Source organism: Panulirus ornatus, chromosome 63 (assembly GCF_036320965.1).
Source record: "Panulirus ornatus isolate Po-2019 chromosome 63, ASM3632096v1, whole genome shotgun sequence".
NCBI classification, from domain to species: Eukaryota; Metazoa; Arthropoda; class Malacostraca; order Decapoda; family Palinuridae; genus Panulirus; species Panulirus ornatus.
The window spans coordinates 790,065-803,112 of NC_092286.1; the positions used below are offsets into that span (position 1 = coordinate 790,065).

At 42.0% G+C, this 13,048-nt stretch overlaps 1 protein-coding gene across 3 annotated transcripts in view; it reads left to right on the forward strand.

The window, feature by feature from the left end:
* RhoBTB (Rho-related BTB domain containing) overlaps positions 1-13,048 on the forward strand; it is a 424,985-nt gene that overhangs the window by 263,960 nt on the left and 147,977 nt on the right. For all 3 annotated transcript variants that reach the window (XM_071656696.1, XM_071656694.1, XM_071656695.1), the window contains exons 10-11: positions 1,104-1,409; positions 12,037-12,207. In XM_071656696.1, the coding sequence (XP_071512797.1) occupies positions 1,104-1,409; positions 12,037-12,207 (477 nt within the window). The remainder of the gene's footprint in view (positions 1-1,103; positions 1,410-12,036; positions 12,208-13,048) is intronic.

A 13,048-nucleotide genomic window follows, 5' to 3' on the forward strand; every position in this document is an offset into this window, starting at 1 on the left:
CCCATTTGCTCCCTTGTCTTACGCACTTTATTTACCTCCTTCCAGAACTTCTTTTTATTCTCCCTAAAATTTAATGATACTCTCTCACCCCAACTCTCATTTGGCCTTTTTTTCACCTCTTGCACCTTTCTCTTGACCTCCTGTCTCTTTCTTTTATACATCTCCCACTCAGTTGCATTTTTTCCCTGCAAAAATCATCCAAATGCCTCTCTCTTCTCTTTCACTAATACTCTTACTTCTTCATCCCACCACTCACTACCCTTTCTAATCAACCCACCTCCCACTCTTCTCATGCCACAAGCATCTTTTGCGCAATCCATCTCTGATTCCCTAAATACATCCCATTCCTCCCCCACTCCCCTTACTTCCATTGTTCTCACCTTTTTCCATTCTGTACTCAGTCTCTCCTGGTACTTCCTCACACAGGTCTCCTTCCCAAGCTCACTTACTCTCACCACCCTCTTCACCCCAACATTCACTCTTCTTTTCTGAAAACCCATACAAATCTTCACCTTAGCCTCCACAAGATAATGATCAGACATCCCTCCAGTTGCACCTCTCAGCACATTAACATCCAAAAGTCTCTCTTTCGCGCGCCTGTCAATTAACACGTAATCCAATAACGCTCTCTGGCCATCTTTTTAAACCAGGTATTCCCAATCATCAGTCCTTTTTCAGCACATAATTCTACAAGCTCTTCACCATTTCCATTTACAACACTGAACACCCCATGTATACCAATTATTCCCTCAACTACCACATTACTCACCTTTGCATTCAAATCACCCATCACTATAACCCGGTCTCGTGCATCAAAACCACTAACACACTCATTCAGCTGCTCCCAAAACACTTGCCTCTCATGATCTTTCTTCTCATGCCCAGGTGCATATGCACCAATAATCACCCACCTCTCTCCATCAACTTTCAGTTTTACCCATATCAATCGAGAATTTACTTTCTTACATTCTATCACATACTCCCACAACTCCTTATTTGTATATGTTAATAAATTATTTGACATTTAGATTATGAGTATGATATTGTTATTTGTTAGAAAATGCTTTAGATATAATAGTACTGGTTTTATGCTTCTTTTATAGTGGGATGACAGAGGTAGTGAACAAACCAGCTGTGATCGCAGTCCCCGGCAAAGCCCAGCATGGGTTCCTATACAGACTGTGGTACATCTCAGTAAACTGATAAGTGGTTCAGTTCTTCGTGTTCTAGTGCACTTCCTCTACACAGGCACGATATTTTGTCGTGAGTGTCATCTAACATCCCCTGATCTAAGTGAACTAAAGCAGGCTGCTGAGTTCTTGGAATTGCCTGAGCTTCAGATGTATGTCACAAATCTGATGAAAAAGGAAGAATTTCTAAATAATGATTTATCACAGCAGTACTTACAGGTGGGTGTAATATTCACTTTTGTTTATTTATGTACTTGGAAATATTGAGCACAGAGCCTGAAAAGTAAACTTGAACTAATATGAATAATTTTCTTCAGTTTTAATATTGTGTACTTAGGTTGTGTATATATTGTTGTTCTTGGGAAGATTCTCTAATTTTCACCCTGCTTTGAGTCTAGAAAAGGGCTTGCATGATGTGTGGTTGGTAAAGATACTTTATATGATGAGGATATTTTTTATTCATTTATTTATTTATTTATTAATTTTGCTTTGTTGCTGTCTCCCGTGTTAGCGAGGTAGCGCAAGGAAACAGACGAAAGAATGGCCCAACCCACCCACATACACTTGTATATACATACACGTCCACACACAGCACATATACATACCTATACATCTCAATGTATACATATATATATACATACACACACACACAGACATATACATATATACCCATGTACATAATTCACACTGTCTGCTTTTATTCATTCCCATCGCCACCCCGCCACACATGGAATAACAACGCCCTCCCCCCTCATGTAAGGTAGCGCTAGGAAAAGACAACATAGGCCCCATTTGTTCACACTCAGTCTCTAGCTCTCATGTAATAATGCACCGAAACCACAGCTCCCTTTCCACATCCAGGCCCCACACAACTTTCCATGGTTTACCCCAGACACTTCACATGCCCTGGTTCAATCCATTGACAGCATGTTAACCCCGGTATACCACATCGTTCCAATTCACTCTATTCCTTGCACGCCTTTCACCCTCCTGCATGTTCAGGCCCCGATCACTCAAAATCTTTTTCACTCCATCTTTCCACCTCCAATTTGGTCTCCCACTTCTCCTCGTTCCCTCCACCTCTGACACATATATCATCTTGGTCAATCTTTCCTCACTCATTCTCTCCATGTGACCAAACCATTTCGAAACACCCTCTTCTGCTCTCTCAACCACACTCTTTTTATTACCACACATCTCTCTTACCCTTTTATTACTTAATCAAACCACCTCACACCACATAATGTCCTCAAACATCTCATTTCCAGCACATCCACCCTCCTGCGCACAACTCTATCCATAGCCCACGCCTCGCAACCATACAACATTGTTGGAACCACTATTCCTTCAAACATACCCATTTTTGCTTTCCGAAATGTTTTCGATTTCCACACATTCTTCAAGGCTCCCAGAATTTTCACCCCTTCCCCCACCCTATGATTCACTTCCGCTTCCATGGTTCTATCCGCTGCCAAATCCACTCCCAGATATCTAAAACACTTCACTTCGTCCAGTTTTTCTCCATTCAAACTTACCTCCCAATTTACTTGACCTTCAATCCTACTGTACCTAATAACCTTACTCTTGTTCACATTTACTCTCAACTTTCTTCTTTCACACAGTTTACCAAACTCAGTCACTAGCTTCTGCAGTTTCTCACATGAATCAGCCACCAGCGCTGTATCATCAGTGAACAACAGCTGACTCACTACCCAAGCTCTCTCATCCACAACAGACCCCATACTTGCCCCTCTTTCCAAAACTCATGCGTTCACCTCCCTAACAACCCCATCCATAAACAAATTAAACAACCATGGAGACATCACACACCCCTGCCGCAAACCTACATTCTTTGAGAACCAGTCACTTTCCTCTCTTCCTACACATACACATGCCTTACATCCTCAATAAAAACTTTTCACTGCTTCTAACAACTTTCCTCCCACACCATATATTCTTAATACCTTCCACAGATCATCTCTTATCAGATCTATCATATGCCTTCTCCAAATCCATAAATGCTACATGGAAATCCTTTTGCTTTTCTAAGTATTTCTCACATACATTCTTCAAAGCAAACACCTGATCCACACATCCTCTACCACTTCTGAAACCACACTGCTCTTCCCCAATCTGATGCTCTGTACATGCCTTCACCCTCTCAATCAATACCCTCCCATATAATTTCCCAGGAATACTCAACAAACGTATACCTCTGTAATTTGAGCACTCACTCTTATCCCCTTTGCCTTTGTAGAATGGCACTATGCAAGCATTCCGGCAATCCTCAGGCACCTCACCATGAGTCATACATACATTAAATAACCTTACCAACCAGTCAACAATACAGTCACCCCCTTTTTTAATATATTCCACTGCAATACCATCCGAACCCGCTGCCTTGCTGGCTTTCATCGTCCACAACGCTTTTACTACCTCTTCTCTGTTTACCAAATCATTTTCCCTAACCCTCTCACTTTGCACACCACCTCGACCAAAACACCGTATATCTGCTACTCTGTCATCAAACACATTCAACAAATCTTCAAAATACTCACTCCATCTCCTTCTCACATCACCACTACTTGTTATCACCTCCCTATTAGCCCCCTTCACTGAAGTTCCCATTTGTTCCCTTGTCTTACGCACTTTATTTACCTCCTTCCAAAACATCTTTTTATTCTCCCTGAAATTTAATGATACTCTTTCACCTCAACTCTCATTTGCCCTCTTTTTCACCTCCTGCACCTTTCTCTTAACCTCCTGCCTCTTTTATACATCTCCCACTCATTTGCATTATTTCCTTGCAAAAATCCTCCAAATGCCTATCTTTTCTCTTTCACTAATAATCTTACTTCTTCATCCCACCACTCATTGCCCTTTCTAATCTGCCCACCTCCCATGCTTCTCATGCCACAAGCATCTTTTGCGCAAGCCATCACTGCTTCCTTAAATTCATCCCATTCCTCCCCCACTCCCCTTACTTCCTTGGTTCTCACCTTTTTCCATTCTGTACTCAGTCTCTCCTGGTACTTTCTCGCACAAGTCTCCTTCCCAAGCTCACTTACTCTCACCACCCTTGTCACCCCAACATTCTCTCTTCTTTTCTGAAAACCTCTACAAATCTTCACCTTCGCCTCCACAAGATAATGATCAGACATCCCTCTAGTTGCACCTCTCAGCACATTAACATCCAAAAGTCTCTCTCGCGCGCTTATCAATTAACACGTAATCCATTAATGCTCTCTGGCCATCTCTCCTACTTACATACGTATACTTATGTATATCTCGCTTTTTAAACCAGGTATTCCCAATCACCAGCCCTTTTTCAGCACATGAATCTACAAGCTCTTCACCATTTCCATTTACAACACTGAACACCCCATGTACACCAATTATTCCCTCAACTGCCACATTACTCACCTTTGCATTCAAATCACCCATCACTATAACCCAGTCTCATGCATCAAAACTACTAACACACTCACTCAGCTGCTCCCAAAACACTTGCCTCTTATGATCTTTTTTCTCATGCCCAGGTGCATATGCACCAATAATCACCCATCTCTCTCCATCCACTTTCAGTTTTACCCATATCAGTCTAGAGTTTACTTTCTAACACTTTATCACATACTCCCACCACTCCTGTTTCAGGAGTAGTGCTACTCCTTCCCTTGCTCTTGTCCTCTCACTAACCCCTGACTTTACTCCCAAGACATTCCCAAACCACTCTTCCCCTTTACCCTTAAGCTTCGTTTCACTCAGAGCCAAAACATCCAGGTTCCTACCTATCTCTCCTTTTTTTCTCATCTTGGTTACATCCACACACATTTAGACACCCCAATCTGAGCCTTCGTGGAGCATATTTTATAATACATAATCGCTGTTTCCCATGTCAGCGAGGTAGTACCAAGAAACAGATGAGGAAATGGCACATCCACTCACATACACATATATATACATAAATGCCCACACATGCTAATATACATACATATACATATCAACATATGCATACACATATGCAGACATATATACACATGTACATATTCATACTTGTATGCCTTCATTCATTCCTGTCACCACCCTGCCCCACAGGAAAACAGCATCGCTATCCCCTGCTTCAGTGAGATAGTGCCAGGAATACAGACAAAAATGCCACATTTGTTCACACTCAGTCTAGCTGTCATGTGTAATGCATTGAAACCACATCCAGGCCCCACATACATTTCCATTGTTTACCCCAAACACTTCATATGCCCTGGTTCAGTCCATTGACAGCACATCAACCCCAATAAACCACATCGTTCCAATTCACTCTGTTCCTTGCATGCCTCTCACCCTCCTTTATGTTCATGCGCCGATTGCTCAAGACCTTTTTCACTCCATTCTTTCACCTCCAATTTGGTCTCCCACTTCTCCTTGTTCCCTCCACCTCTGACATATATATATATATATATATATATATATATATATATATATTTTTTTTTATTTTTTTTTTTATTATACTTTGTCGCTGTCTCCCGCGTTTGCGAGGTAGCGCAAGGAAACAGACGAAAGAAATGGCCCAACCCACCCCCATACACATGTATATACATACGTCCACACACGCAAATATACACACCTACACAGCTTTCCATGGTTTACCCCAGACGCTTCACATGCCTTGATTCAATCCACTGACAGCACGTCAACCCCGGTATACCACATCGCTCCAATTCACTCTATTCCTTGCCCTCCTTTCACCCTCCTGCATGTTCAGGCCCCGATCACACAAAATCTTTTTCACTCCATCTTTCCACCTCCAATTTGGTCTCCCTCTTCTCCTCGTTCCCTCCACCTCCGACACATATATCCTCTTGGTCAATCTTTCCTCACTCATTCTCTCCATGTGCCCAAACCACTTCAAAACACCCTCTTCTGCTCTCTCAACCACGCTCTTTTTATTTCCACACATCTCTCTTACCCTTACGTTACTCACTCGATCAAACCACCTCACACCACACATTGTCCTCAAAAATCTCATTTCCAGCACATCCATCCTCCTGCGCACTACTCTATCCATAGCCCACGCCTCGCAACCATACAACATTGTTGGAACCACTATTCCTTCAAACATACCCATTTTTGCTTTCCGAGATAATGTTCTCGACTTCCACACATTCTTCAAGGCCCCCAGAATTTTCGCCCCCTCCCCCACCCTATGATCCACTTCTGCTTCCATGGTTCCATCCGCTGCCAGATCCACTCCCAGATATCTAAAACACTTCACTTCCTCCAGTTTTTCTCCATTCAAACTCACCTCCCAATTGACTTGACCCTCAACCCTACTGTACCTAATAACCTTGCTCTTATTCACATTTACTCTTAACTTTCTTCTTCCACACACTTTACCAAACTCAGTCACCAGCTTCTGCAGTTTCTCACATGAATCAGCCACCAGCGCTGTATCATCAGCGAACAACAACTGACTCACTTCCCAAGCTCTCTCATCCCCAACAGACTTCATACTTGCCCCTCTTTCCAAAACTCTTGCATTCACCTCCCTAACAACCCCATCCATAAACAAATTAAACAACCATGGAGACATCACACACCCCTGCCGCAAACCTACATTCACTGAGAACCAATCACTTTCCTCTCTTCCTACACGTACACATGCCTTACATCCTCGATAAAAACTTTTCACCGCTTCTAACAACTTTCCTCCCACACCATATATTCTTAATGCCTTCCACAGAGCATCTCTATCAACTCTATCATATGCCTTCTCCAGATCCATAAATGCTACATACAAATCCATTTGCTTTTCTAAGTATTTCTCACATACATTCTTCAAAGCAAACACCTGATCCACACATCCTCTACCACTTCTGAAACCACACTGCTCTTCCAAAATCTGATGCTCTGTACATGCCTTCACCCTCTCAATCAATACCCTCCCATATACTTTACCAGGAATACTCAACAAACTTATACCTCTGTAATATATATATATATATATATATTCTCTCCATCTGTCCAAACCATTTCAACACACCCTATTCTGCACTCTCAACCACACTCTGTTTATTTCCACACATCTCTCTTATCCTTATATTATTTACTCTATCAAACTACCTCACACCACATACTGTCCTCAAACATTTCATTTCCAACACATCCACGCTCCTCCACACAACCCTATCTATAGCCCATGCCTCACAACCATATAATATTGTTGGAACCACTATTCCTTCAAACATATCCATTTTTGCTCTCCAAAATAACGTTCTCTCCTTCCACACATTCTTCAACGCTCCCAGAACCTTCACCCCAACCCTATGACTCACTTCCACGGTTCCATCCACTGCTAAGTCCACTCCCAGATATCTAAAACGCTTCACTTCTTTCAGGTTTTCTCCATTCAAACTTACATCCCAATTACCTTGCCCCTAAACTCAACTGAACCTAATAACCTTGTTCTTATTCACATTTATTCTCAACTTTCTCCTTTCACACACTTTTCCAAATTCAGTCACCAACCTCTGCAATTTCTCGCATGAATCAGCCACTAGAGCTGTATCACAAGCAAACGACAACTGACTCACTTCCCAAGCCCTCTCATCCACAAGACTGCATACCCACCCCTCTCTCCAAAACTCTTGCATTTACCTCCCTAACCACCCCATCCATAAACAAGTAAAAACAACTATGGAGACATCACTCACCCCTGCCACAGACTGACATTCGCTGGGAACCAGTCACTCTCCTCTCTACCTACTCATACACATGCCTTACATCCTTGGTAAAAACTTTTCACTGCTTCTAACACCTTACCTCCCACACCATATACTCTTAAAACCTCCCACAAAACATCTCTATCACCCTATCATATGCCTTCTCCAGATCCATAAATGCTACATACAAACCCATTTGTTTTTCTAAGTATTTCTCACATACTTTCTTCAAAGCAAGCACCTGATCCACAAATCCTCCACCACCTCAGAAACCACTCTGCTCCTCCCCGATCTGATGCTCTGCACATGTCTTCACCCTCTCAATCAGTACCCCCCCATATAATTCCCCAGGAATGCTCAACAAACTTACGCCTCTGTAATTTGAACACACCTTTATCCACTTTACCTTTGTGCAATGGCACTATGCATGCATTCTGCCAATCCTCAGGTACTTCACCATGGTCCATACATACATTGAATAGCCTTACCAGCCAATCAACAACACAGTCACCCCTTTTTTTTAATAGCTTCCACTGTGATACCATCCAAAACCACCGCATTGCCGAATTTCATCTTCCGCAAAGCTTTCACTTCCTCTTTTCTCTTCACCAAATCATTCTCCTTGATGCTCTCACTTCGTACACCACCTCAACCAAAACACCCTATATCTCCCACTCTATCATCAAACTCATTCAGCAAACCTTCAAAATGCTCCCTCCATCACTGACAGCATTGGCTGGCTGCCAGGCTGGGACTGACTCATTGTGGGCTCCCTGCCTTAACAATAACAATAAAACAATAGTAACAAGAGGCGACCAAAACCAGCTACCAACCTATGGTTGCTTGTTACATTAACTGCTCATCACAAAGCTACAACAGAGTTTGTGGATGAATTTGCACAGCTAGTGGCAGTGAAAACTTGGCCCCATAATAGGTGTATAATGCTGACGAATCTGCAGTCTCCATCTGAGGGTACATCTGATGTAGTCTGATGTAACAATAAAGGCCTTGTTTGGAAGCATAAATGGTTGTATTATTTCCTTTTTTTAAGCTTTGTTTTACCTTTGATAACACAGCAGTATGCATGTGGAATGAGCTGTCAAGACTAGGGGTCAGCATATATATACATGGGTTCCCTTACGGGTCAATTTCTGTTTTCTGGCATTTTCTGTGGTCCAGCAATTGCCTGGTCCCAAAGGTTGCCGGATTAAAGAGGCTCATCCTGTAGCTTGTTAAGATGAGACACTAAAGGTTAAGAGGTGGCACTGGAGCTCAACAGTTATGGAGAGTCTTTTGCCATGGTCACCTCTTCGAAGAGTTTTCCTAAAAGAAAAGGCAAGAGATATAGATAGGTATATATATTTTTTTTTTGTACCCCTGAAGTTGAATATTGCCAGTTTTGATGAGCCACTAAACTGGAATTTTACCTGTGTTTATCCTAGGAAAAAAAGTATCTTTGTCTTTGCTCCTGACCCTTTATGTCTTGTCTTTCAGTCAGCATTTCCTTAAGGTCATCTTATTCTATCTATGGAAAAAGGCTTTCATATGCCTACTCCATTTTGTATTTCCTCATGAATTGATATCAGAAAAAGTAGAGCATCTTATTTCTGATAGATAAGAACTTTAAGGGCTATACTTCAGTGAATTATGGATTTGAAAGTGAAGCATATTAGTGAATGCCTAGGAATGCAAGTACAAGTGATTCAGAAGGGTGCTGATGAGATAAAGCAATAGGTAATTCTGTTACAAATAATTGAGATTGGTTGGAGATATGAGAATCAGAAAATTTGGGGAAAGGTACTTAGATACTATTGAAAATCATCAGTACCTGTGAAAACCTCACTTTATATCCCAAGCATCCAAAAATTTTCCTCATTTTCAGTGTTATATGAAAAAACATGATTGCATTCGTAGCATGTTTACATTCAGTTGCTGGAGGTTTGGTCACTGTGTATGTCCTTTCCCATACCAGCCCATCCCAACAAACACTGTCAAACATTTATCAAGCATTCTTCAGCAGTTGGCTGGAAGAGAATGATTGTATTAATAGTATATAACTCAAATACTAAAAAATAAGGTAAATCTTTGCACAAGGTAAATTAGATTTTGATTTTTGCCAATTTTTTTTTTTTTTTTTTTTTTTTTTTTTTTTTTTTTTTGTACATGTTTAACCTTCATTACATTAGTCAGTCCCATTTTTTCCTTGGTCTTCATAGCTATACCCGCCAAAGACAAATATTATACAAATCACTCTCCACTTGTCTTAATCACTTCTGCTGGGTTTTTAGAAGTATTTATATTTTTTATTATACTTTGTCGCTGTCTCCCGCGTTTGCGAGGTAGCGCAAGGAAACAGACGAAAGAAATGGCCCAACCCCCCCCCCCCCATACACATGTATATACATACGTCCACACACGCAAATATACATACCTACACAGCTTTCCATGGTTTACCCCAGACGCTTCACATGCCTTGATTCAATCCACTGACAGCACGTCAACCCCGGTATACCACATCGCTCCAATTTACTCTATTCCTTGCCCTCCTTTCACCCTCCTGCATGTTCAGGCCCCGATCACACAAAATCTTTTTCACTCCATCTTTCCACCTCCAATTTGGTCTCCCTCTTCTCCTTGTTCCCTCCACCTCCGACACATATATCCTCTTGGTCAATCTTTCCTCACTCATCCTCTCCATATGCCCAAACCACTTCAAAACACCCTCTTCTGCTCTCTCAACCACGCTCTTTTTATTTCCACACATCTCTCTTACCCTTACGTTACTCACTCGATCAAACCACCTCACACCACACATTGTCCTCAAACATCTCATTTCCAGCACATCCATCCTCCTGCGCACAACTCTATCCATAGCCCACGCCTCGCAACCATACAACATTGTTGGAACCACTATTCCTTCAAACATACCCATTTTTGCTTTCTGAGATAATGTTCTCGACTTCCACACATTCTTCAAGGCCCCCAGGATTTTCGCCCCCTCCCCCACCCTATGATCCACTTCCGCGTCCATGGTTCCATCCGCTGCCAGATCCACTCCCAGATATCTAAAACACTTCACTTCCTCCAGTTTTTCTCCATTCAAACTCACCTCCCAATTGACTTGACCCCCAACCCTACTGTACCTAATAACCTTGCTCTTATTCACATTTACTCTTAACTTTCTTCTTCCACACACTTTTCCAAACTCAGTCACCAGCTTCTGCAGTTTCTCACATGAATCAGCCACCAGCGCTGTATCATCAGCGAACAACAACTGACTCACTTCCCAAGCTCTCTCATCCCCAACAGACTTCATACTTGCCCCTCTTTCCAAAACTCTTGCATTTACCTCCCTAACAACTCCATCCATAAACAAATTAAACAACCATGGAGACATCACACACCCCTGCCGCAAACCTACATTCACTGAGAACCAATCACTTTCCTCTCTTCCTATACGTACACATGCCTTACATCCTCGATAAAAACTTTTCACTGCTTCTAACAACTTTCCTCCCACACCATATATTCTTAATACCTTCCACAGAGCATCTCTATCAACTCTATCATATGCCTTCTCCAGATCCATAAATGCTACATACAAAACCATTTGCTTTTCTAAGTATTTCTCACATACATTCTTCAAAGCAAACACCTGATCCACACATCCTCTACCACTTCTGAAACCACACTGCTCTTCCCCAATCTGATGCTCTGTACATGCCTTCACCCTCTCAATCAATACCCTCCCATATAATTTACCAGGAATACTCAACAAACTTATACCTCTGTAATTTGAGCACTCACTCTTATCCCCTTTGCCTTTGTACAATGGCACTATGCACGCATTCCGCCAATCCTCAGGCACCTCACCATGAGTCATACATACATTAAATAACCTTACCAACCAGTCAACAATACAGTCACCCCCTTTTTTAATAAATTCCACTGCAATACCATCCAAACCTGCTGCCTTGCCGGCTTTCATCTTCCGCAAAGCTTTCACTACCTCTTCTCTGTTTACCAAATCATTTTTAGAAGTACATTAATATTTTCTTCCATCTTGATAATGTACTTCTGAGATGCCCTTAAACTATACATTTACCTCATTTCTTTATCATTTTGGACAGATGCTATGTGGTCGACTGAAAGAATTGTGTTTAGAAGGCGGCCTGTTCTCTGATGTGATGTTTCAGTTAGAAGATGGAACCACAGCAGTTCACCGCCCTTTGCTTATGGCTCGATGTGACATGATGCATGCAATGTTCTCTGGAGACTTCAGAGAAAGTAGTGCTAAGGTGGTAAGTTTGCCTGTGCTGTAATACAATAGAGAATAGTGCCAAGAAATTAATACATTTTTATGTCTTTGGCCTCTTGATATATACATATGGTACAGATTTTGAAGATCAGACTGGCTCAGGGATAGCACAACTTTCTAGGATATTATTGTGGTTTTTTTTTTTTTTTTTTTTTTTTTTTTATACTTTGTCGCTGTCTCCCGCGTTTGCGAGGTAGCGCAAGGAAACAGACGAAAGAAATGGCCCAACCCCCCCCCCCCATACACATGTACATACACACGTCCACACACGCAAATATACATACCTACACAGCTTTCCATGGTTTACCCCAGACGCTTCACATGCCTTGATTCAATCCACTGACAGCACGTCAACCCCTGTATACCACATCGCTCCAATTCACTCTATTCCTTGCCCTCCTTTCACCCTCCTGCATGTTCAGGCCCCGATCACACAAAATCTTTTTCACTCCATCTTTCCACCTCCAATTTGGTCTCCCTCTTCTCCTCGTTCCCTCCACCTCCGACACATATATCCTCTTGGTCAATCTTTCCTCACTCATTCTCTCCATGTGCCCAAACCATTTCAAAACACCCTCTTCTGCTCTCTCAACCACGCTCTTTTTATTTCCACACATCTCTCTTACCCTTACGTTACTTACTCGATCAAACCACCTCACACCACACATTTTCCTCAAACATCTCATTTCCAGCACATCCATCCTCCTGCGCACATCTCTATCCATAGCCCACGCCTCGCAACCATACAACATTGTTGGAACCACTATTCCTTCAAACATACCCATTTTTGCTTTCCGAGATAATGTTCTCGACTTCCACACATT